Here is a 22,470-nt window from a genome sequence, read left to right on the forward strand (position 1 = left end):
CCATTTTCCTCAACTGATTTCCCTCTTCATCCTGCATATATTTTTTACCTCTCTTCTGTTTCTTCCCCAAAGATTCCCCTCCCCTTCATACTTAGTTTCATCCTGCCACTGTTACCCTGTAGTCTTCTTTGCTTTTTAATCCCAAAAATATCCAAGGCCCCCCCCCCCAAGTCACCTACCCAGCAGTAGCTTAACACAGTTTCTTGTTCCCTCTTTTTGCAAAGCAAAGAATGAGCAACCTCCCTTCCAGCGCGACCAGACCTTTTTCAGATTAGTGGGGAGAAAAATGACATCACAAGGTCAATCTAGGCTTAAAGTTTCAAAACAGTATGATCAACTAAGATCTGTGAAGATTCTGAGATAAAAGTGTGGGTAGTGGAGAAATGCAGTTGCAATTGACTGGGGAAGATTACCCCCAGAACAATAAGGTGAAGAAGTAATCTGAATGGACAATTGTTGAGATCTGGATATTCAGAGTGGTCTAAATTAAATCTAATTATTAAGTCCACTCTCTAATCAAACATTGACTATCGCTAAGTTGTTACAGTAAGTATAATTATTAAACTTTTTAGTGTAAATGGAATGATCTCAGCAAACAGATAATGAATGACCTAAATAATGGAGGCCAACCATTTCAATAAAATAAAACAAGTTCTGTAAGTGTTTGGGCTTCACAAGAGAAAACATGTAAAGACTTGGTGTCTCTTCTGCATAAACAAAGAACACAGCTTCCATTCCCTCAGAAGGCAAAGCAACATGAAGCATTGTTCAGAGGTAATCACCTGAGTAACTATCTGATTGATCTTACTTCCCTTCTCACAGGTAAGCCTACAGCTACTACTCATTTATTTGATGACAGACATTAATAACCTCACCTGTCACTTCTATCCCTCTCAGAAAAGCTGCAATAGAAATATTGCTGTTGGGCACCTGCAGCCTGATTTATGTGTCAGTAAATATTCTTCACACTCCATATTTACGGAAAAATCATTATATGATTAGATCACATGATATAGTGTGCAATTGCCCTGTTACAGTGGTAAAATTCTAATAGAATGATACCTCAAATAAATACCACCCAGCCAACAAACAGGAGCAAAGTTAATAAGGTATTTCTTATAAACATTACAAATTCTTTCCACCCATTCCACCCAGCAAAAGATTAAATAAAAGGAAGATACTTGTTTGTCTACTCAGATTATATATTTCAGTGTACAATGCACCTAATTCTAGACAACAGACTTATACAATAATGTTGACTGTAAGAATATTAAGATCAAGGACATTACAACCAGAAGGACACTAAAATCAAAATGGAATCTTGAGTGTTACACTGAAATCAAAATGGAACCCAAAGGACGAAAAGACTTTTGCTGCCAAAAACCATCGTTTGCACACAGCACATGGCTGTGCACACAACACTGCTGCTCTGCACATGGCACTAAAGTCTGCATTAGGAATGCTAATTTGCACCCAACACTACACCTTGTGCACCAGAGACACTCCTGCTGTTTCCTGCCTTGGGATCTTTATAAGCTCAGACCCCTGAAGGGATCAGACTCTCCTCCTGCTCCCTTCTCATCTTCAGGTAGCTAGTAGTTTGGATTGCTGTTGAAGAAGAGCTGTGGCGAAGGCTGGGACCTGCTTCCCAACAGACCAGATCAGACCAGACCAGACTCAATTCCACTGCTACCTGCAGGGTGCATTAGCTCACTACAGTGGCAATTGCCCAGCATTGCAGGTTTTAGCTACCTGTAGCTCCAGACCGAGAGTAGTTGCCTATCACCCCGTTCCACTCCAACCACTGTGGCGAAGGCCCTATTTTGGAGCTGAGAACTGATTACCATCGGATGCCTGTGTAACATACCCACCATCATACCATCAACGAATCATCAGTTGGACTCCCCAGTGTTCCTCCCCTGAGGCTGCCTATACCATCGGGTTGAAGGTCCTGAGCCTCGGCTGTCATCTGACTTTAGAACAGACTGAGTACAGTGCTTTCCTGTTTAGTTATACTGTGCTATCATCTATTACTTCTGGGGTGAGGAGTTGATTTATGCAGTATTGTATTCTGGGGTTATTCTTTGTGTTGTTACCTGTTGTATTCAATATATCTTTTAAATTTGACATTCGTGTCTGTGCTTATTTCAGACTGGAAAAATCCGCCGGTGATAGATACGGTAGTTTCCAGGATGGACCACCTTCTGGGACAAAGGCATTCAGATTGGCCCCACTAAATTTAGTTTACTAGTGTGCCTTTGCTAGTAACAATAAGTGTATACTTTAAGGTGCCTGAGACTGGGACAGCTGGAGGATTTAACACTATACATATGAAATACCTTCATATGTAAAATAAAATGGATCCCATACAGATAACAGCATATGTTTTTTCAATATGGGAGTGAGGCCCAAAACTCTGATCTAAATCCAGATCCAGAATTCTATGTTTGAGCTTGTTCTGATCCAAGATGTTAAGTCTGCAGAACAAAATCTGATACAAGAGAGTAAATTCCATTAAACCCATAGGATTTGCTATTAAATCACATGTCCCATCTATTTTGGAAAATTCTGGGACCAAAACCTGAGTGATTATTCTATTTTGCTAAGTGGAACGGCTTTTAGATATTGACTTCCCTTCCACTAGGATCAGCAGTTTGAGTAGGTGATGGTCAGTGGTGTTCTGTTGGTTTCTTTCTTGGGCTTGTCCCGTAGCAGGAGGCTTCTGGGTACACATCTGGCTCTGTCAATCTGTCTCCTCACTTCCTCATGTAGGTATTGCAGTTTACAGAATGCTTGTTGAAGATCTTGTAGGTGTAGGTCTCTCTCTGAGGGTTTGGAGCATATGCGGTTGTACCTCAGTGCTTGGCTGTAAACAATGGATCGTGTGGTGTGTCCAGGATGGAAGCTGGAGGCATGCAGGTAAGTGTAGCAGTCGGTAGGTTTTCGGTATAGGGTGGTATTGATGTGACCGTCACTTATTTGTACCGTGGTGTCCAGGATTTCACCATGATTTCAACAGCTTCCACCCCACCATCAACCTCAGCATGGATCAATCTACACGGGAGGTCCAACAGAACACCACTGGCCATCACCTACAGTCCCCAGCTAAAACCTCTCCAATGCATCATTAGTGATCTACAACCCATCCTGGACAATGATCCCTCCCTTTCACAGGCCTTGGGAGGTAGGCCGGTCCTTGCCCACAGACAACCCACCAACCTGAAGCATATTATCACCATCAACTACACACCGCACCATAATAACTTGAACTCAAGAACCAATCCTTGCAACAAACCTCGGTGCCAACTCTGCCCACATATATACACCAGCAACACCATCACAGGACCTAACCAGATCAGCCATACTGTCACTGGTACATTCTCCTGCACATCTACCAACGTAATATATGCCATCATGTTCCAACAATGCCCCACTGCTATATACATCGGCCAAACTGGACAGTCCCTACGTAAAAGAATCAATGGACACAAATCTGATATTAGGAATGGCAACATACAAAAACCTGTAGGGGAACACTTCAATCTTCCTGGACACACAATTGCAGATCTAAAGGTAGCCATCCTGCAGCAAAAAAACTTCAGGACCAGACTTCAAAGAGAAACTGCTGAACTACAGTTCATCTTCAAGTTTGACACAATCAACTCAGGATTAAACAAAGACTGTGAATGGCTTGCTAACTACAAAGGCAGCTTCTGCTCTCTTGGAATTCACACCTCCAGATCAGCTGCTAGAAGTGGGCCTCATCCTCCTTGATTAGATCCACCTGGTCATCTCCAGCCTGATCCTGGCCTGCATATTTACATCTGCCTCTGGAAATTTCCACTACATGCATCTGACGAAGTGGGTCTTTGCCCACGAAAGCTTATGCTCCTACACTTCAGTTAGTCTATAAGGTGCCACAGGACTCCTCACCATAATCATACATGTTACACTCTGCTGCTGGGCTTCTGTCTCCATTTTTCTAATGAATTAGTGTAAGTATAAACTGGGATTCTTTTTAAACCTCTGGAATATAGATTATTCTAAGAGTTATGTTTTAAAGAAGGTCAGAAGTCACTAGTGCCCTCTAAACACCCCCTCTAAACTCCTGCTCCAAACTCTCCTGTTAGCTGTTCCTGGCCACGCTCTCCCTGGTCGCTGAGTCACAGGCTTATATAGCTCTGGTAGCCCTTCCCCCTGATGTTCACTGACGTTCTCTTGTGCAGCTATTCTTGCACAAGAAGCCAGTGTAAACCAGCCACGTGAATTTCTTGCACAAGAAAATCCTATGGTTAAAATGGCCATCAGAGCTTTCTTGCGCAAAAGAGCGTCTACACTAGCATGTGCATTTGCACAAGAGATGTGCTTCTGCGCAAGAGCATCCATGCCAGTGTAGACGCTCTCTTTTGGAAGAGTTTTTGCACAAGAACTCTTGTGGAAGATCATGCCCTAAAGTATAACTAGCCCTAAAGTATAACTAATGGACCTCATTAGCACATTTAGAAGTAAAAACAGATTCACACTTCATATTTCTAACTTCACATACAAAGAATGACACAGGCATAAAAATAGATTAAACAGATTCAGTAGCTTTAACTTCAGTAACTTCAAAAATGATATGTTACATGACCTGTTTTGCATAAAGCATCTTTGAGTTATGCATATTCCTATGCCAATTTGCAGAAAGTATAGCAGGGCAGTGAAGTCTGAGCCCCACATCCTAAAGTCAAAGGGCTTCAGCCCTGGACAGCAGGGCCTGGGTTACAATATCCTGCATGGGCATGAATCCCTTGGATTTCAGCTTCCCTTCCTCCCCACACAGAAAAGTAAAGGCATATCAACCTAGAGATGATAGGGAATCTTTGCTCACTGCTCATCATCCTTCTTAGTTAAATTTCAGTTGGCCTGAATGAGATACTGACACTAGGAGCAAAGGTGTGACAGTCATTCTAGAGGAGTATCACTTGGAAGGTATAAAGTTAAAATGGCTGCACTAGTAACAAGTGACAAGCTGGCTTATAATAAAAGCATCAGCTCCCCAACAGAAATCTAATTCAGCTTGCCAAATGGTATTCCAACTTGGTACGATTTAACACATCTGTCACTTTATATAGTTGGTGACAAATAATATAATAATTTAAAACTCCTACTTCCATCAACATATGAACTGTAGTCAAATTGGCCAGTTACAGTCAATCGCAAAAACTTCAATGTCAGGCAATATGCCCACAACAGTGTAGTTGTTTTATTGTTTTCCCCTAATATATTCCTACTTAATCCTTTCTATTCATTAATAAAATGTTACCTCTATAGATTTTAATATTTCTAAATAACAACTGTTAAAATCAAATTAATTCAAGTAACTCTGAAGGCAGATCTACACTATTGCTTAAGATGATCTTAAAAAAGACAACCTTCCCTCTAAAAATGCAAGTTGCGGTGACCTAAGTGGTGTCCATGCTGGTGCTATGTGATGCACTGACATAGCATAACTATTTCACTTGCACAAGAGGTGGAAGCTAATGGGAAAGCATTCTCCCATTGGCAGAGACTTAGAGTGTCTTCACCAGACACGCTTCAGCAGCACATAGAGCAAACAGAGCAAAGCCTCAGAAGTGCAGGGAACCGCCGCTGCTGCCGCTTCAGTCCCGGTGCCTGTGGTCTGCTGGGGACCGTCCCCAGCAGACCACAGGCACCGGGACTGAAGCCGCAGCCGTGGGGGGGGTCCCGTGCCTCTGAGGCTTTGCCAGAGCAAAGCCTCAGAGGCACGGCACCCCGCTGCCGCTGCGGCTCTGCTCCCCGTGTCCCTGGTCTTCTGGGGGGGGGGGGGCGGCTAGTGTGCCCCCCCCCCAGCATACCAGGCTTTTGTTTTGGACCCTGGAGCAGAGCAGCTGGGGTGCTGCTGGGTTGGTCCAGTAGCGCCGAGGAGCGGTGCTACTGGAGCAACCCAGCAGCACCCCAGCTGCTCTGCCCCAGGCGTCCCCAAGTCAGCCGCTGCTGAAACTGACCAGCGCTGACTACAGGAAGCCCGAGGCAGAGTTGCTCTGCCCCAGGCTTCCTGGAATCAGCCACTGATCAGTTTCAGCAGCAGCTGACTTGGGGAAGCTTGGGGTTCTTAAATTGAATCTGTATGTAAGTCAGAACTGGCGGTCAGTTTCAGCAGCGGCTGAATCTGGACGCCAGTTCCGACTTACATACAGATTCAACTTAAGAACAAACCTACAGTCCCTATCTTGTACGTAACCCGGGGACTGCCTGTACCAAAATCAAAGTGCATCACACAAGTCATAACTGACATTCCAAAAGAACAGGCTTTCTAATTCTATTTTTGCATTTCAGGAAGGGCCACTGAAAAGGGAAGTGTGGGGTGGTAGGGTGAAGGGGACAGTTGGAGCTGAGTGATTTAAAAGGACCAAGGGCTCTAGGCTGTAACTGCTGCTACCAGGGCGGCAGCAGAGGCCAGAGTCCCAAGCTATTTAAATCACTGCCAGAGCTCCACACAGTGCAGTCCAGAGATGGTGCTGAGGGTTAGCTACCCCAAGCACCACCCCTTCTGACCAAGGTCCTGCCCCTTCTTGGTGGCCCAGAGCCAAATCCCCCTCCTCACATTGTCGAGGGCCCAGCAAAGTCTGTCACCAGTCCTGATCTCAGCAGTAAAATATGGTTTCTTCCATGGAATGCTTTAATTGCTAAGATATAGCCAATGCAAGCCTATGGTAAGTAGTCTATTATCAAATCGATAATAAAGCATATGCAATATTTGTATAAGAAAATGTCATCACAGAGGATTTAAAATAAAACAGCTGATGATCCAAAGCAAAGACATTGCCAGAAGTCCAGAGCTATGACAGGGTTCCTAGGTTCTAATGCAGTATTTCTCAACCAGTGGTTCGAGTACCATTAGGGGTACTCGAGAGCAGTCTGGGGGGGTATACCAACACAACTGAAATTTGGAGAAAACTGAATTTTTGTTTTAAGTTTTACAGTGGTTTATTATTTTTGTACTTGTTACACCCAAAAATGTCATCACTCACCCAGCTACGCTTAAGTTGTTTAAACAAATGTGTTGCAATGCTAGAAAAAAAATTGGTGTGTCTGACAACTGTAGGTACTGGGGGTACTTTTTTTTTTTTTTAAATGTGGTACTTTATAAAAAAAGATTGGGAAATACTGCTCTAATACAATACAAATAATAATAAACTTAACAACAGTAGTAACATTATTGATGATTATATGAAGCTTGACAAGGAGCATAAATAAAATTATGCAGAGCTTTGAGAGAGGACTGTGGAATCAGGCTTTCATTAAAATACAGAATGCTTTGCGGTTTTGCCTGAAGTTAATTAAATCAGATCTTTGCAGTAAAAACTCCACATCCAGGCACCGAAGGTAGGAAGCTCATATGTAAAATATGATCACTTTCTTCATGGTGACATAACATTTCCACTTGAGGGTCAGATTCCACCATTTCCATTCTAAATAGCTAGCAATAATGACAGTAAAAGTAGTGAGGTTTTGCGGCTTGAAAAAATATGTCCTCATGAAACCTCTGAGAATATGAAGTGTTGGCAAGTAAGAACATAAAGTGAAACAGATTCATGTATATTCTAGCACCCAATTGGTTGTTCAAAAGAATAGGCTCTGCCTTGAAGTGGAGTGCTCATTTCCTCTCTTTTTGCCTGAAGAGATCCCTAACAAATCTGTCTGTTGTTGGTTAGCTGGCAAAAGTAACTTCAGAAAGACATAATATTATTCCTTATTCATATAGAAAATATTGCAAATATTCTCCTCTATATATGACTTTAACTCCATCCTTATGAAGGTATTTAAACACGGGTGAAAGTAATTTAAAAATGTTTTTCCAGGTACTGTCCTATTGCAACTCTGGTCCCTGCCACCTCTTTAAATAGCACCCTGCTGGCTTTTGCAGGATCTCAGCCAGCTCTTGCTGGAGCACCTGCTTACTGTCACCTCTGTATTTAAATATTACCTCAATTTTACAGATGAAGAATAAGAGAGACAGGATAAGTAATTTGCCCACAAAGGAAGGCTGTATAAAAGCCATGATTAGAGCTTGTGAGTTTGTAGCTCTCTCTTACGCTCAGACCACAACAGACTAGTATACAAGCCTCTGATTTGGTATAAATGTGCTCAAGGAGGGCATTTCTTTTGCTATCATTTAAAACACCTATGTTTCAATAGGGGATCTCTCCTTCAAAACCTGCTTTCTCTTTACCACAAAGAAATCAAAATTCTGTGTATAACATCCGAGTCTGTTGCCATAGAAACAGCGGTGCCATAGAGACAGCATGACTTCTCTGTAGAATCAAGTATGATGGAAAGACAGGCTGAGGGAACAGAAACTTGCTTAAAATATAAACAAGAGAATTAACTAAAAATGGTTCTTAAGTAGGTATGAATGCTAAATGGATGTATATTTCAGTCTGATTTATTTCAAAATTGTCTCCAATACAAATGCCAAAAAGTCCTATCTTCTTTTTTTCCATTATTTTATCATCCTTTTTCCCCTTTGTTTAAGCAATAGGACAAGTTGTTCCATTTTCAACTCACTACTAGGTCTACTGTTTATTAAACAAGCATTTTTTAACAGGAATCTTCTTACCTGCATTTTTCCCCTTATGTGTCTTGCTGCTACCAATTCTTCAAACACAAGGGTGTTATGTACTGAAGGCTCTTTTACTTCATGGATAAACTATGCACATGCAAAGAATACTCATTTAACTATGAATGAAAACACTCCCTGCACTGTTCCCAGCTTCAAATGCTGTAATATAGTAAAGGGATACTTAGTTGGGGGTTTTTTGATTGACAATTTTTATAGCCAGGGTAGCTATAATGGGAGAAATCCCAGGCCTGTCACAAAATTTCAGGATTACCATACCCAAAGGAAAACTCCTTCTAATTGGCTGCATTTCCTACTTTCTTACCCTCTGTAGAGAACATCCTGAGGTCTCCACTCTTGCCCTCAGGAGCAGAGAGGGCTTTTTGGTTAGTAGACAAGGAAGGGAAGTAGCTGACACCATTCTTAGACTAAGGGAAAAGGGAGCAAAAAGAGCTAAATGCATCTGTCTCCTTCTTTCCCTCATTCAACTCCTCTCCCGTCTTACCACACCAGGTCTGGGAAGGATGAGGGAGTGAAGAATGCTGGGAATGGCCTGCCAATGCCCCAGGTCTGGAAGATGGGAATGACAAACATCAGGAACTGCAAAAGAAGAGATTAGATTGGGGGCGAACAGGCAGATGTGGGTGCTCAGCAGTGCCTAGTCAATAGGATACTAAACTCCGAGAGGCTCTGGGAGACAGACCCATAGTCTCCTAAGGTATGTCTAAACTACATGGCTCCATCGATGGAGCCAAGTAGATTAGGCTGATCAACAAAGGGAAATGAAGCCGTGATTTAAATAATGCCTCGAAGGATGAGGTTTACTGGGGAGGTCGATAAAGGGCTTTCATGTCGGTAGGGGACTAGAGTCCAGACTAGCGCGCTGAGCCGACAAACAGCTGACCAGCTGTTTGTCGGCTCAGTGCGGCAGCCATTTAAATTTAAATGAAGCCACGATTATTTAAAATCGCAGCTTCATTTCCCTTTGCCAAACAAACAAATCTACATGGCTCCGTCGACAGAGCCATGTAGTTTAGACGTATCCCTATAGACAACCACCTAACCTCAAGATGATTCTTACCAACAACCAAAGGACATACCCCACTAACACCAACCCTGGAACTTTCCCTTACAACAAACCCCGTTGCCAGCTTTGTCCACATATTCACTCTGCTGATACCATTATTGGACCTAACCAATTGAGTTATAAGTTCAAGAACAGTAATAGATATGTAGCTGTGTTAGTCTGGTCTAGCTGAAACAAAAAACAGGACTATGTATTACTTAAAGACTAACAAGATGGTTATCACGTCTAATATCATTAGCTCACAGACATTTACCTCCCCCCGCCCCCATCCCTCTTCTGTTCTGAAATTTGATTTGTCCTTTTCACATGTGTTCATTTTTTTTTTATTGTATCCTTTGGTATATATGGTTGTGCTAATTTTCTTCCACAATTTCATCTGAGGAAGTGGGTCTGGCCCACGAAAGCTCATCACCTAATGAACCATCTTGGTAGTCTTTAAAGTAATACATAGTCCTGTTTTTTGTTTCAGCTAGACCAGACTAACACGGCTACATATCTATTACTGCTTTTCTGCAGTTAGTCATTCATCCCGCTTCATCAGAGTCACCTTGATGCCTGCTGAGTAGGCAACAAGAAGCCTAAATTCTTGCAGTCACCAGGGAGCAGAAGCCAAGGAGCACAGCAGGGGTAAAAGCCAGGTAAAGAGGTAAAAGAGAGCATATAGCCCAGGCATTCCCATTTCCCCCAGGTACAAATTGCTAGCAGTTTTCCTTCCCATCCTGGAGATGGGATTCATTCTTCCCCCAGTTTCTAGAGCAGTGGTTCCCAACCTTTTCCAGATGGGGACCCATTTTGACAATTCAGGAAGACTTGGTGACTCAAGGCAATTCAAAAATGGGGGGAGGAGGGAGAGCAGAGCCACTTGGGGGGGATACTTGGCAACTCTTTTGAAATGTAATGGTGACCCATATTTGGTCCCGACCCATAGGTTGGGAAACCCTGTTCTAGAGAGAATGAAGCCATAAACTCCACCTCAGTATGATTCTAGTGCCCTAGAGGTTCTAGTGCACCTTCCTGTTGCAACTCAGCCACTGCTGAGACAAAGGGAATGGGATTCAGTGACACTTATTTATAAAGAAAGAAAAAACTTAGAGTTAAATAAACCTTTGCAGCTGTGTTTTATAGAGTACTTGTAAGTATAGAAGGTACACAATTTTTTTACAGAAATAAAATGTTCAAAATGACTTATTATAGTCACTAATCTCTAATGATCACAAAACAAAAACCTACAGCAGTTCACCAAGACCATGTTACTCATTCAAATGTTTATGCTGGGGAAAAGGATTTACATGAATTCTCATAAACAAGGCTATTGGGTACAGAAGGAAGAGATATTAGCTTTGAGATTTATCCTTGGAAATGGCACATAAAAGTGGCCAGTTAAAGTTTAGTGAATGTGGTGAGGGTCATATTGTTTTGTAATTAGACAATCTTTCTATTGAGCAGGCACCATTCTAGTATGTCTGTCATGGGATTTTCAACTTCCTGCTCCTGCACATGCACCAACGCGGCCGTCTCCACCAGCTCTTGCAGGCGTGCTCTGCTGCCTGGCTCAGTGCCAGATTGCCACCCTGCCGGCCTGACTGCAGGAGCTGACACAGGCCTCTTGCTGCCGCTCCTCCCCACCCCCCGCTGACCTGACTGTGGGAGCCATTGTGGGCTGCTTGCTGCTGCTCTCCCACCCTGCTGGCTTGACCATGGAAGCCGTTGCGGGTGAGCCTCGGCTTGTGGCGGAGGGGAGCTGGCTGCGTGGTGCTGCAGGTAAGAGCACACCATAAGCAGACCTCCGTCCTGCCATAGACGTGCCCCAATCCAAAATACTCCCGCCCTCCAGGGGAGACTCGCGTGACTGCCACCAGCTGCCCTGCCAGCCCAGTGCTCTGCTCCAGCCCATAATATTCCCACTCTCCCAGAGGAGACCCACATGGCTGCCACCGGCTGCCCCTCCAGCCCAGTGCTCTCCACAGCCAGCGATTCTCCCTAGCCTGTCCCGAGCATCCCCAGCCAACCCTGCTCTCCCCCAACATGTGTAACCCCCCCCCGCCACTCCTCTGCTTGCCCTCCTTCCCATGTAACTCCCCACAATGTTTAACCCCTGGGCACAGCCCAGGCTTAGCTCCCCACCCCACATTTGCACATACATTTTAAAATATTATTTTAAGGTTACGAAAAACTAACAAAGAAGAGTTCCAACAAACAGCTCCCCACTACCCTTATCTATCAAGTGCAATCCCCAGCAACATCCACAGCTTCCTCAATTGCCCCCTGACAGCCTACTTGTGCTATAATGTGTACAGCACCCATAGCTGGGAAGTTGGTGTTCCATGACAGCTCTTTTTGTTCGTTGCCTTCTCTCCCCACCCTTTTTCTCAATTGTGCTCATCTGTTGTCTCACTTATATTTGGGATGGTAGGTTTGTTCTGTGTTTCTATAACATCTAGCACCGTGAACACCCTTACACGAATTCCAGTCACCTCAAACTTTTCAGAAGCCCTTCCAAAAAATTTTTGGAAACAAGACTAGCTCAAAATATATAAGAGGATCAAAACGAACCTTGGACTTTTTATTAGTTGAAACACACTAGATTTACGACCAAAAACTAAAACTAAAAATAAAAATAAAAAACACTTTTAAAAAAAATCTTTCTAAAAGTGCACCAAATGACTAAAAATAAGAACAAAGTGCACCAAAAAGGCAAAAATAAAGTTTTAAGCTAGCAATGTAGGAGAAAGATTGGTTGGCTAGCAATTAGCAACTACATTGAATTGTACTTAGCCAGACAATCATTTTCCTACATTGCTAGCTTAAAACTTTATTTTTGACTTTTTGGTGCACTTTGTTCTTATTTTTAATCTTTTGGTGTGCTTTTAGAAAGATTGCCTTTTTAAAAAGCATTTTTTATATTTTTTTATTTTTAAACTGAAACAAATCCTAACTTAAGTAAGTAAAATTCAAATAATATAACACAATTATTGTTTCCATATTGCCTTCTATTGTTGTGGCAGCTGGAGCTTTAGTGGCAGAAATACAAATTCAGAACAAAAGCAAAACAAACTACGTACTGATCAATTGCTAAACAAAATAAGTTATTTTAATACTGTGCTAGACTCGAGTTGTGACTGACTATAAATGAAAGGAACAATTTTCCCCACTCTTCCCCCCCCCCAAAAAAAAAATCAGGGAGGAGAATCAATATCTGAAAGATCCCTACCACCAGACAGTGTTTAAACTTAGGTTCTGAAAGAAAGAACTTTGTATGTGGTTGTAGCTGTTGGAATGAGTTCTCTGCAAAGAAACATTCTATCAAATAACTAGAGTCCCACACTACTGCTTAAAGATCAACAGTATCCCCTTAAATTGAAAGCAAACAAGAAATCAGTGAACTCTTGGGTATGCGCTGTATATATTCAAAGCAGGTTTCAATTAAACTGATTGTTACTAGTCCAGGTGCAGTGTCTTCTGCACCAGTAGCAATCTGCTCTTGGCAGGAGTTTGTGGATGAGCTTCAGTAGTGGTTGTAAGCAAAGTTCATTATGGTCTGGACCAGTCACACAGTTTCACTTCAGTCCACCACTGGTCTCTCTCTAGCATCCAAATGTAAATACGGAACAAAAAGAACCAAGAATCTACTAACAAATTAGGCATAAATCTAGCATGCATTCTCAACAGATGTTATACACAGAACCTTCACCCAACTCCTGTAAAAACATCACTTACATTTCATCACAACTGAATCACCAAGCAGTCTGTTTTCATCTACATCCCTATCTCTGCCAGACACTGGGGCTATGTCTAGACTGCAGGCTTCTTTCGAAAGAGGCTCTTTCGAAAGCATCTTTCGAAAGAGCCTCTTTCAAAAGATCGCGTCTAGACTGCAGGCGGATCTTTCGAAAGAGAAATCCGCTTTTTCGAAAGAGAGCACCCAGCGAGTCTGGATGCTCTCTTTCGAAGACGGCCTCTTTACATTGAAGAACGCGTTCTTTCGAAAAAGGGACTTTAGAAAGAAGGCGTTCTTCCTCGTAAATTGAGGTTTACCGCCATCGAAAGAAAAGCCGCGTTCTTTCAAAATAATTTCGAAAGAACGCAGCTTGAGTCTGGATGCAGGGGAAGTTTTTTCGGGAAAAGGCTACTTTTCCCGAAAAAACCCCTGAGTCTGGACACGGCCTGAGTGAAAAATGGGACTGTAGAATTTGGACTCTATAAAAATAAGGCTTAGAATGCTATCAGCATGTTCATTACACTGCCACCAAGAACATCTGAGTCACAAACAACAATATATTTGGGATCTAAGCAAGTCCCCTTTTTCTATTCACATGTCAGTAAAGCATTACTTAGTTCATCTCACTCCCATTACAATATGTAACTTTTGTTTATTGAAAGTTTTTTTCCCTATTGACATGTTTATTGAAAGATTTTTCCCTATTGCCATGAAAGATTATATTTCACTGTAGACATCTAGGAAGTAAGTCCTCTTTTCACTTTCTGTGTTAGAAAATGTAGTAATGTAGTAATTTTTAATAATCAAATAATGTCAGAAAAAGAGAGTGGAAATCTTGTCAAAAGCTAAAATACTGCACTTTGCATTTATGTTGTTCTGTTCATCTAGGGGTTGCTCTGATTTTTCCGACTGACTAGATAGAATGTGATATCCAATTTATTATGAAGAAGTATGGTGGGTCAAATGCAGGAACGGCCCTAGATGAGCTGCCGGCAACTGGCGCCCTAGGCAAAACGCATGATCGGCGCCCTCGCCTCCAAAGCCCTCAACAGTCGTTTATCTTGGTGCTCTAGGCAACCACCTATTTTGCCTGTATTGACGGGACAACCCTGGTCAAATGACTTAAAAACTGTGTTCCTGATAGTACTTGAAAAAAAAAGTGCAGTTACGTTTCTAAACACTTCTATGTAGCAGATACTCCTGGTTTTTTATCCATTTTATAAAGCAGTACAATAAAGTAGAGAGAGGTTAAATCATCAGCCCAGAGACAACTGCAGAGCCAGAAATAAAACCTTGAGTGCTAGTTCTCGATTTTCCACTCTAATAACGTAACTACCTTCCCTTTTTTGGCTGTGGCAAAATACTGAAATAACTCCTCATCATTTGCCCATAGGTAGGAGAATACTACTAATTAATAATTCAGAAATAACAGATTGTCAGGAGAGAGTGAAAAGAATGAGACTGGGTAATTTAGAATCCCCAGACTAGTAAGAGGGAACACAATAGAAACAAACAAAATAATGAATGATAGAGGAAAAGTAAATCAATTACACCTGTCTCTAGTAATACAAGAGCAGGTGGACCTTCATTGAAATTGAAAAGACAACAGACATAAACCTAATACCAGACATGTACAATTAAATTGCAGAATTTATTGCCAGAATATATCATAAAAACCAATAGTTTAATCCTTTTTAATCCCAATTAATCCTAATAAATCATTTATGGGGAAGTTTTTCAAAAGTAACTGGGTGAATTAGGAATACAGATCCCATTGCCTTTCATTTAGGTACTTAAAAAAATCCCACAATGTATGAATAATGAGATTAGCCAAGAGTCACCTTAGATACAACAAATATATTTTAAGGGATATGAACCCTCATGCTAAGGGAAAAAGCTAGCAACTAGTTGATATGGGCTAGGATGAAACATCCCCTTACAGATATACTATTCCTGAAATGTCCAGCATTAGGTTTCTCATATCTTCTGCTGAACCATCTGGTACTGGGTTCTGTTATACAGTACACAGAAAACTGAAATATACGGACCATCGATCTGATTGGATATGGCTATTCCTATGTTCTTATGCAAAGGGAGTAACAAAACCAAACACAGTAATACTCTTACTTCCACTTTGAATGTAAAAATATAAATGCAATGATGCCTAAATAAAATCAGATTAGAATCTTGAAGATTCAATATCCAAAATCTGTTCTAATCCTCCACCCCCACAATTGAAAAAATAATCTCTAGTAATTCTAACATATTAGACCATCTTCATTCTTCCACTAATTAAAACAAAGTTGCACCAGAAATTTGCTTGGCCTAGTATATCAAAAACAATGAACTCTTTCCCCCACAGGAAGTTTCAAAAGGTTATATTTTCTTTAGATGTCATCTAAACCCACAGATAGGCACATAATTTGAAACTATCAGGTCATGGTAACTAATGCCATACTGAGAAAAAATAAAATGTGGTTAGCTTTTTAGATTAGGTAAACAATCACTATATTTTTATATTTCACAAACCTACAATGATCCATTCTGCAAGTCTTTCACCTTTTTGTTTTACCTGCTTCAGTGTATTTTAACCCTGCTTTTTCTTTTCCAGCATTAATTTCAGGTGGTGGCCAAATAGCGTGGAGTCTCCCTGGAGTTTTGTCATCTTGCTCTGAGGGATTCAGGTCAGGCTATTAAAAATATGAAAGAGAAGATTAAAATGTTGCAACATTAATCTATTCAAAAAATGGCAAATGCTGTGTTTAACTAAACTTGTAGGCTACACCTAGACTGGCCACTTAAGACGGAATAGGCATGCAAAGCGGGCAAGTCAGAATAGGGAAATCCGCGGGGGATTTAAATATCCCCCGGGGGATTTAAATAAACATGGCCACCGCTTTTTTTCTGGCTTGGGGAAAAGCCGGAAAAGAGCGTCTAGACTGGCGCGATCCTCCGGAATAAAGCCCTTTTCCGAAGGATCTCTTATTCCTACTTGCAAGTTATCGGACCTACTTGCAAGTAGGAATAAGAGATCCTCCGGAAAAGGGCTTTATTCTGGAGGATCGCGCCAGTCTAGACGCTCTTTTCCTGCTTTTCCCCAAGCCGGAAAAAAAGTGGCGGACATGTTTATTTAAACCCCGCGGGGGATATTTAAATCCCCCGCGGATTTCCCTATTCTGACTTGCCTGCTTTGCATGCCTATTCCGTCTTATGTGACCAGTCTAGACGTAGCCGTACTGTACAGTTAAAGCAATGGTCATCCATAACTGCAACTCATTTGCATTATAAAATTAGAACTGGGATGATTATCAATTTGATTCCATTCCATTATCATGAAATTCAGTCAGGCTATGTCTAGACTACATTCCTCTGTCGACAGAGGGATGTAAATGAAGCACTTCGAAAATGCAACTGAAGCTGGGATTTTTTGAGGTTTACAGGGTCTTTCCGAAAAAGCACCTCATTTTTGAAAGAACTGCGTCTAGACTGCAGTTTCAATTTTGAAATAGCGCTTTTTCGAAAGAGCGCCATTACGTGATTATACAAATGAAGTGCAGGATATTTAAATCCCAGCTTCATTTGCACTTTTGAAGTGCTTCATTTACATCCCTGCGCCAACAGGGATGTAGTCCAGACGTAGCCTCAATGAGGATGAAAAAAAGAAGAAAAGGAATGTAGCAACTGCTTTGGGAGATGGGAGAAGGACATCACATCACTAACGTCACTATCACACATGCATAACTAATGCCCTTCCTACATCTACATTTTCCTCACCACAGGAAATTTACTGTAGGCTGGTGTTGTGCCTACAAGGTCAGCCTACCCAGGAAAAGTTCTTAGTGGTTTTTGTTTAAACAAAAACCAACAACAGCCCACTCCCCACACAGATTTGAGAATGGAAGCTCAAAACTTTGAGTGCAGGCAAACAAACTCTAGTTTAAGGTATCCAGCTTCAGGTTTAGGATCCAATCACACAACCCTTATTCATACAAATGTTATGAATTAATTACACCTGCACACACCTGTAATTACCAAAGAATGTGTCATTTTTCTGCTCATTTAGCTCAAAGAGGCTTTATATTTATTTGCATTTCAATTTAAATCCTTATTATTAATTTATAATCATGTAGGAGCTTCCCCCCTTAAAATACACATATCCAAAACATCATACTGACAGAGGCTCTAGACCCATAAACAGATAAATAGTCCCATTGATTCCACTGAGATAACTGCCCTGTGTACAGCTGAACATGGGGAAGTATTTATAAAACCCGGCTTTAGGTTTATGGACAACTACAGAGAGAATGCCTTTTAAGTCCTCTCTCTTGGGTAAGTCACCCAGAAAATTGTATACAACTTATTATCTAGTGCATCATCCATTGTAATACAATTCTTTCTACGAGGACTTTAAAAACAAAAATACTTTTAGAAAGAAAGACATTTAAAAAGTGCAGATTTGAGGCTGATGCTGATCCGATAACCCTCTTAGGTTTTCTTGCAGTCTAGGTGTATGATTTGAAATGTAATATTTGCAATAAAAATAAAAACTGATTTTCACTCTTTTGGGATAAATTGAAAATATATAAAATAAATACTTGTAGTTTAACTTTGATTCAGAGAGCATCTACATTCAGTGCAAGAAAAGCAACTGATTTACAGACATATTTTTTTTTAAAATTAGGCACTTAGTTTTTCTGGATTCCCAACTTGAGAGATCTTTTGCCCTGTTTACAAGAGTGCTCATCATCTATAGCTCTCCCTGACTTCATTCAGAACTATAGGTGTCCAGGGCTTGTCAAAAAGTTAAGAATGTCATGAGTTGGGAAGCCAATACTTAAGGCTCACAAAATCAGAAGCCATGCCTCAGATTTTGATCTTAGTTATTTTAGTTCAGACCAATCATGTTATCAACAGAAATTATTTTATATCCATTTACCTCCAGACCTTAGAATGTAAAAATAATTCAAACCTACAGATTTCAGGTCAGATGCTCCATTCCCGTACTTTGATTTTGATCTTTCAAATACTGCTTTCAGGGACTCTTTTTCATTTTTCATTTTGCGTTTTATGGCTTCAAGTTCTGAAGCATCAGCAGTCATCTCTTTTTTTGGAGGTCTTGTAAATAAAGCTTTAAACGCATCCAGTGCTGACTCAGCTGGGCTGGGTTTTGTTTCTTCAGCAGGGGACAGGGACTCTGTTCTATCGGTGGCTTCACTCTCCTGGCCTTCACCATTGGTCTCAGTCTCACTGGTCTCCTCACCTGAATCTTCAACTTTATCTTCACCTTTAGGGACCTCAATGTTTAGCAACTGAGACAGATGTTCCAGGAAAGTAGGGCTTGTTTTAGGCTCAGATGGTTTCTTCGTAGTGAGAAGGTCTGATGTAATCATAGATTTCTTAACAGGTTGTTTTAATTTAAGCAGAGCCAAATCACTGTCTTTCTGTTTAATTTCTGTGAGAGTCTCTCTGCTCTCTACAGCTTGACCTTTTTTTCGCACACGCAATCCACTAAAGAAAGCAGGTAGCTGAAAAGTCTTTTCACCCACAGCTGATTTGGGGGAGGATGTATGATTAGAGCAGTTTGCAGAAGACCCTTGTTCCTCTCCACTCGTAGGCTCTTCAGATTTTTCCCCTAGAGAAGGTGGGTCAATGTAGCTCTCTTCTTTTAATGTTTTGTCTTCTAGAGCTGAGTTACATTCCAGATCATCATTCAATTCTGTTGGAAGTTGCTGAGAAATTGGTGAGGCTGACTCAGTTTCATCTCTCTCCACAGTAGTGTTACTTTTACTAGATCCTTCTGATTTCAATTCTTTATCCTGGTTTTTATTCTCTAAAGACTCAGCAGTTGAAGCCACATTATTTAACACAGATTTGCTTGTTTCATCTCCATCACTGTTTAGGTCTGTACTCTCACTGTCTGACTCTGTATCACTTGTCGTATTATAAACCAAAGTGCCTTGTACAAAAATCTCATCTTTGTCATCTCTGTTGCGTTCAGAGAAAGAAGGCTGTACAGACTCTAATAAAGGAATAGGTGATTCATTTTGTTCAGCTAGTTCCATATTCAGGTCAGCCTGGCCACAGTCGTCCGGGTCAGCCTCATGTGTTTTGGGAAGTACATGATGTACTTCCAGATCATCACCAACACCACCACTCTTGTCTTGGTTGTCAGCTTCAGTTTTTGTATCAGCATCAAAAGTTCGAAATGCCTTTAGCTCTGCTTGTTTTTTTGAAGTTACAGGTTCCAATTTAGTAGTAAATCCAAAAAGTGTTTTCACAGAAAATGCAGTGAAGAAAGGCTGGCTGTGTTCAGCCTCTGTTGCATGTCCCCGGTCTGAAAACTCACCACTGCCAGGTGAAGTATTATTTTCTTCCATGCTGGTCAAAGCACAATGTAGCTTTAACTTTTGTTATTATGATTAATTAAGAAAGAATTGCATAGAAGTTAACTTACAACAGGAAATGCAATGGGAGTTCTTCTTTTGGTAGCATCAGGGAAGCCCGTCTCCTGTAAGTCACACCATCCCTCTTTTCCTGTTTTCAGTGCTGCAGCATGGACTAAAACTATTTGTCAAATTTTACAAGTCCAGACAATCCAAGAGAAACAAGAAGGCTCCGCATATTGACATAAGGTATTGAAAGTTTTCGGCAGCGTCGTTACTTGTTCCTTTATACAAAAGGCTTTTTGTCAGGAAAAATCTGCCAGCACTGTAATCTCAGCTGAAAACTCCACCAATGATCACTGCCCCAATTCCTGCAATCCTACTGGCTACATACAACTTCCTACTTGTTAAAAGTGAAGAGCAACTCTATAAACGAAAGCCTGTTCAACTGAAAGATTGGCATTTACAGTTTCCTACTTCCTTATGCCAGCGCAAGGGTTGTGAATATAAGCCAAAAATTTCTGAAAGCTTATTTCATATAATCTTTTCTATTTTGCCTTTAACAAATCCAGCACCACAAAAACTCTGTAAAGTTAAAATCCAGACAAAATAATACTTCAAAAATCTTTGCCAAACAAAAACAAGCTTTTTGATCTTCTGGAGTGTTCAGATTTCTCAGCTGGACACACTAAATAGACTTAGTGCCCTTGAAACTGAATAAAAAATATCAAGCTGTCTTCTTCCGCTTTGCTGCAGGTTTCATCTGGCATGCAGATTTCAGCCTCCGGGCCAGTTAAAAAAAAAAAAAAAACCACCAACAAGACTGGTTTCATATTACTACTGTTTTAACTCTCCACAGCTATTTCTGTGAACTATAAACAGGTACTTATCAAACATTCACCACACCCAATGACAGAAAGCAATATGGGTAGGCAGGGTAAACAGTCAAAGCTCAGAAGTGAGCAATTAACTGTTCAGAGAACAGATGTATTACTTTTTTTAAAAATTTCAAAGTACAATGCCTTCCGCAGAGACATTTTAGTTCAATAATTTCCTGTGTATTGGCTACATAAATGCAAGGGTCTCTCTAAGGTAATTTCACTGTTAGGGAGTGAAAGCTACAAATGTGTAAATCTCAGCATTTTTAAGGGAAACATATTTATTTGTCAACTTATAAATAAGGCTCATGCAAACACTCTGCAAAACTTCTCTCACATTAAGATTTGTCGGTTTCATTTTTATCCTCTTTTCAAGTTAAGAAAAAGCAGAAACTGCAAATACACAAGAATTTCCCAGTTTCCTTGGCTGCTTGTTCCTGCTCCATTAAGAGACTTGTTAAATTGAGACCTATTAGAGATGACACAGTGATTATTATACTGCTAATGTTCCTGATAGTGATCCATAACTCACCCAGTTATGAAGATTACAATATGCTGCTAACCCTGAAGTATGCTGCTCACCCTGAAGTTTCTATCATTCATTTATGTGATTTTTAGCTCCCTCTGAAGAAAAGCCATTTGCAGATAATATACCATGGTATGCCCGTTTAGAAAAAATGTAACTACAAAGCTAGTTATTGAAACAGACAATACCCACTTCTGTTTCTTGTGCACTAAGGGAATGCACCATCAATGTATTATATTTAATTTTACGCCTAAATATTTCAAAAAATTAAGAAAGCATAAAAATAATTAGGTAAAGTTGTAGTTGAAAATATAAGATGACAAAGTAAGAAAGTTCAAAAGATCTAAAACAAAAATTGATTACACTTCTGACCTTTACTCAAAGATCAAAACTGACTTATCTCAGATATACACACCTTTCTGAATTATATTTTTGCATGTATAAACACACAAAGACAAGGGTGGGAACCATTCCAAGTGTCTTATCTTTGTTTGTGGCTTAGCAAACAATGCAGCCTGTATGTCCCACTGCCCATCACCTCATCTGTTTTTAATGCTTTAATGCTTCAAAGTTTGGGGTCGTTTCCAGTTTGTTGGGTCAGTGACCAAATGGAATCTTTATTTGTTTGTTTAAATTTCATTTCAGGTAAAATTAAACCACTTTTGCTTGGAATGAGACCTTCTATTTAGTTTGGGGGCTATTACCTTTTGTAAGAGCAATACATTGTTGTGAAATATGAAATAAAAAGGTGTTTTGAACTTTGAAAAAAATCACGCTTTGTTTCAAAATTGTTGCAGTGAAAAATTTTGATTTTTTTAAAATATTTTCCTTTTTTATCCCCCAACTAAATAATTTGGTAAATCTGTCTTAAATTCACTACAGATTTTGGTTGTCTCAAGTCTGCATGCTATGGCCAAAAAAGTTTGCCCTGGTTTTGGAAGCATGGCTGCCATGGCTGTTTCCCACTCTGGAATTTCAAGTCAGAAAGTGGGGGCCTGCAAAAGACTTAAATACCCTGCCACTAAAAACTTCTATTTAAAAACTCTCCAAGCTCACAGATTCCTTGACCTCATATGATATGCTGCCACCACACAAATGTAAAAACCCCTTTAAGAATCATGGAAGATGCATTTAGGAATTTCTTCTTGTAGGGTACCCTTAAGCTCTTGAATCCTCTCCCTAGAGAGAGCTTAAAAAAACACCTGTAATTTCTTAGTAGCTGGCCTTGCAATTTTAGGCATGTGCGTACACAGAA

The 22,470-nt window shown here is 40.7% G+C and overlaps 1 protein-coding gene and 1 long non-coding RNA gene across 7 annotated transcripts in view; one reads left to right on the forward strand and one right to left on the reverse strand.

Moving 5' to 3' along the window:
- The window catches only part of FMN1 (formin 1), a 372,953-nt gene that overhangs the window by 232,598 nt on the left and 117,885 nt on the right, over positions 1–22,470 (reverse strand). For 2 of the 5 annotated variants that reach the window (XM_006132688.5, XM_025189465.3), the window contains exons 1-2: positions 18,402–20,072; positions 16,001–16,118 (exon numbers count right to left, since the gene is read on the reverse strand). The exons of 2 other annotated variants lie outside the window; for them this stretch is intronic. In XM_006132688.5, coding sequence (XP_006132750.3) covers positions 16,001–16,118; positions 18,402–19,805 — 1,522 coding nt within the window. In that variant the 5' untranslated portion in view covers positions 19,806–20,072. Of the gene's footprint in view, positions 1–16,000; positions 16,119–18,401; positions 20,073–22,470 lie in introns of those variants that run through there. One more of the 5 variants, XM_025189464.3, reaches the window with a different exon arrangement.
- Positions 8,321–22,470, forward strand: part of LOC112547388 (uncharacterized) — a 42,574-nt gene continuing 28,424 nt past the window's right edge. Inside the window, exons 1-3 of one of the 2 annotated variants that reach the window (XR_003091131.2) lie at positions 8,321–8,409; positions 16,040–16,112; positions 19,973–20,093. This is a non-coding gene — a long non-coding RNA (uncharacterized LOC112547388). Of the gene's footprint in view, positions 8,410–16,039; positions 16,113–19,972; positions 20,094–22,470 lie in introns of those variants that run through there. The other variant, XR_012903422.2, reaches the window with a different exon arrangement.

This window comes from Pelodiscus sinensis, chromosome 5 (genome assembly GCF_052426305.1).
Source record: "Pelodiscus sinensis isolate ZL-2025 chromosome 5, ASM5242630v1, whole genome shotgun sequence".
In the NCBI taxonomy this organism is placed as follows: domain Eukaryota; kingdom Metazoa; phylum Chordata; order Testudines; family Trionychidae; genus Pelodiscus; species Pelodiscus sinensis.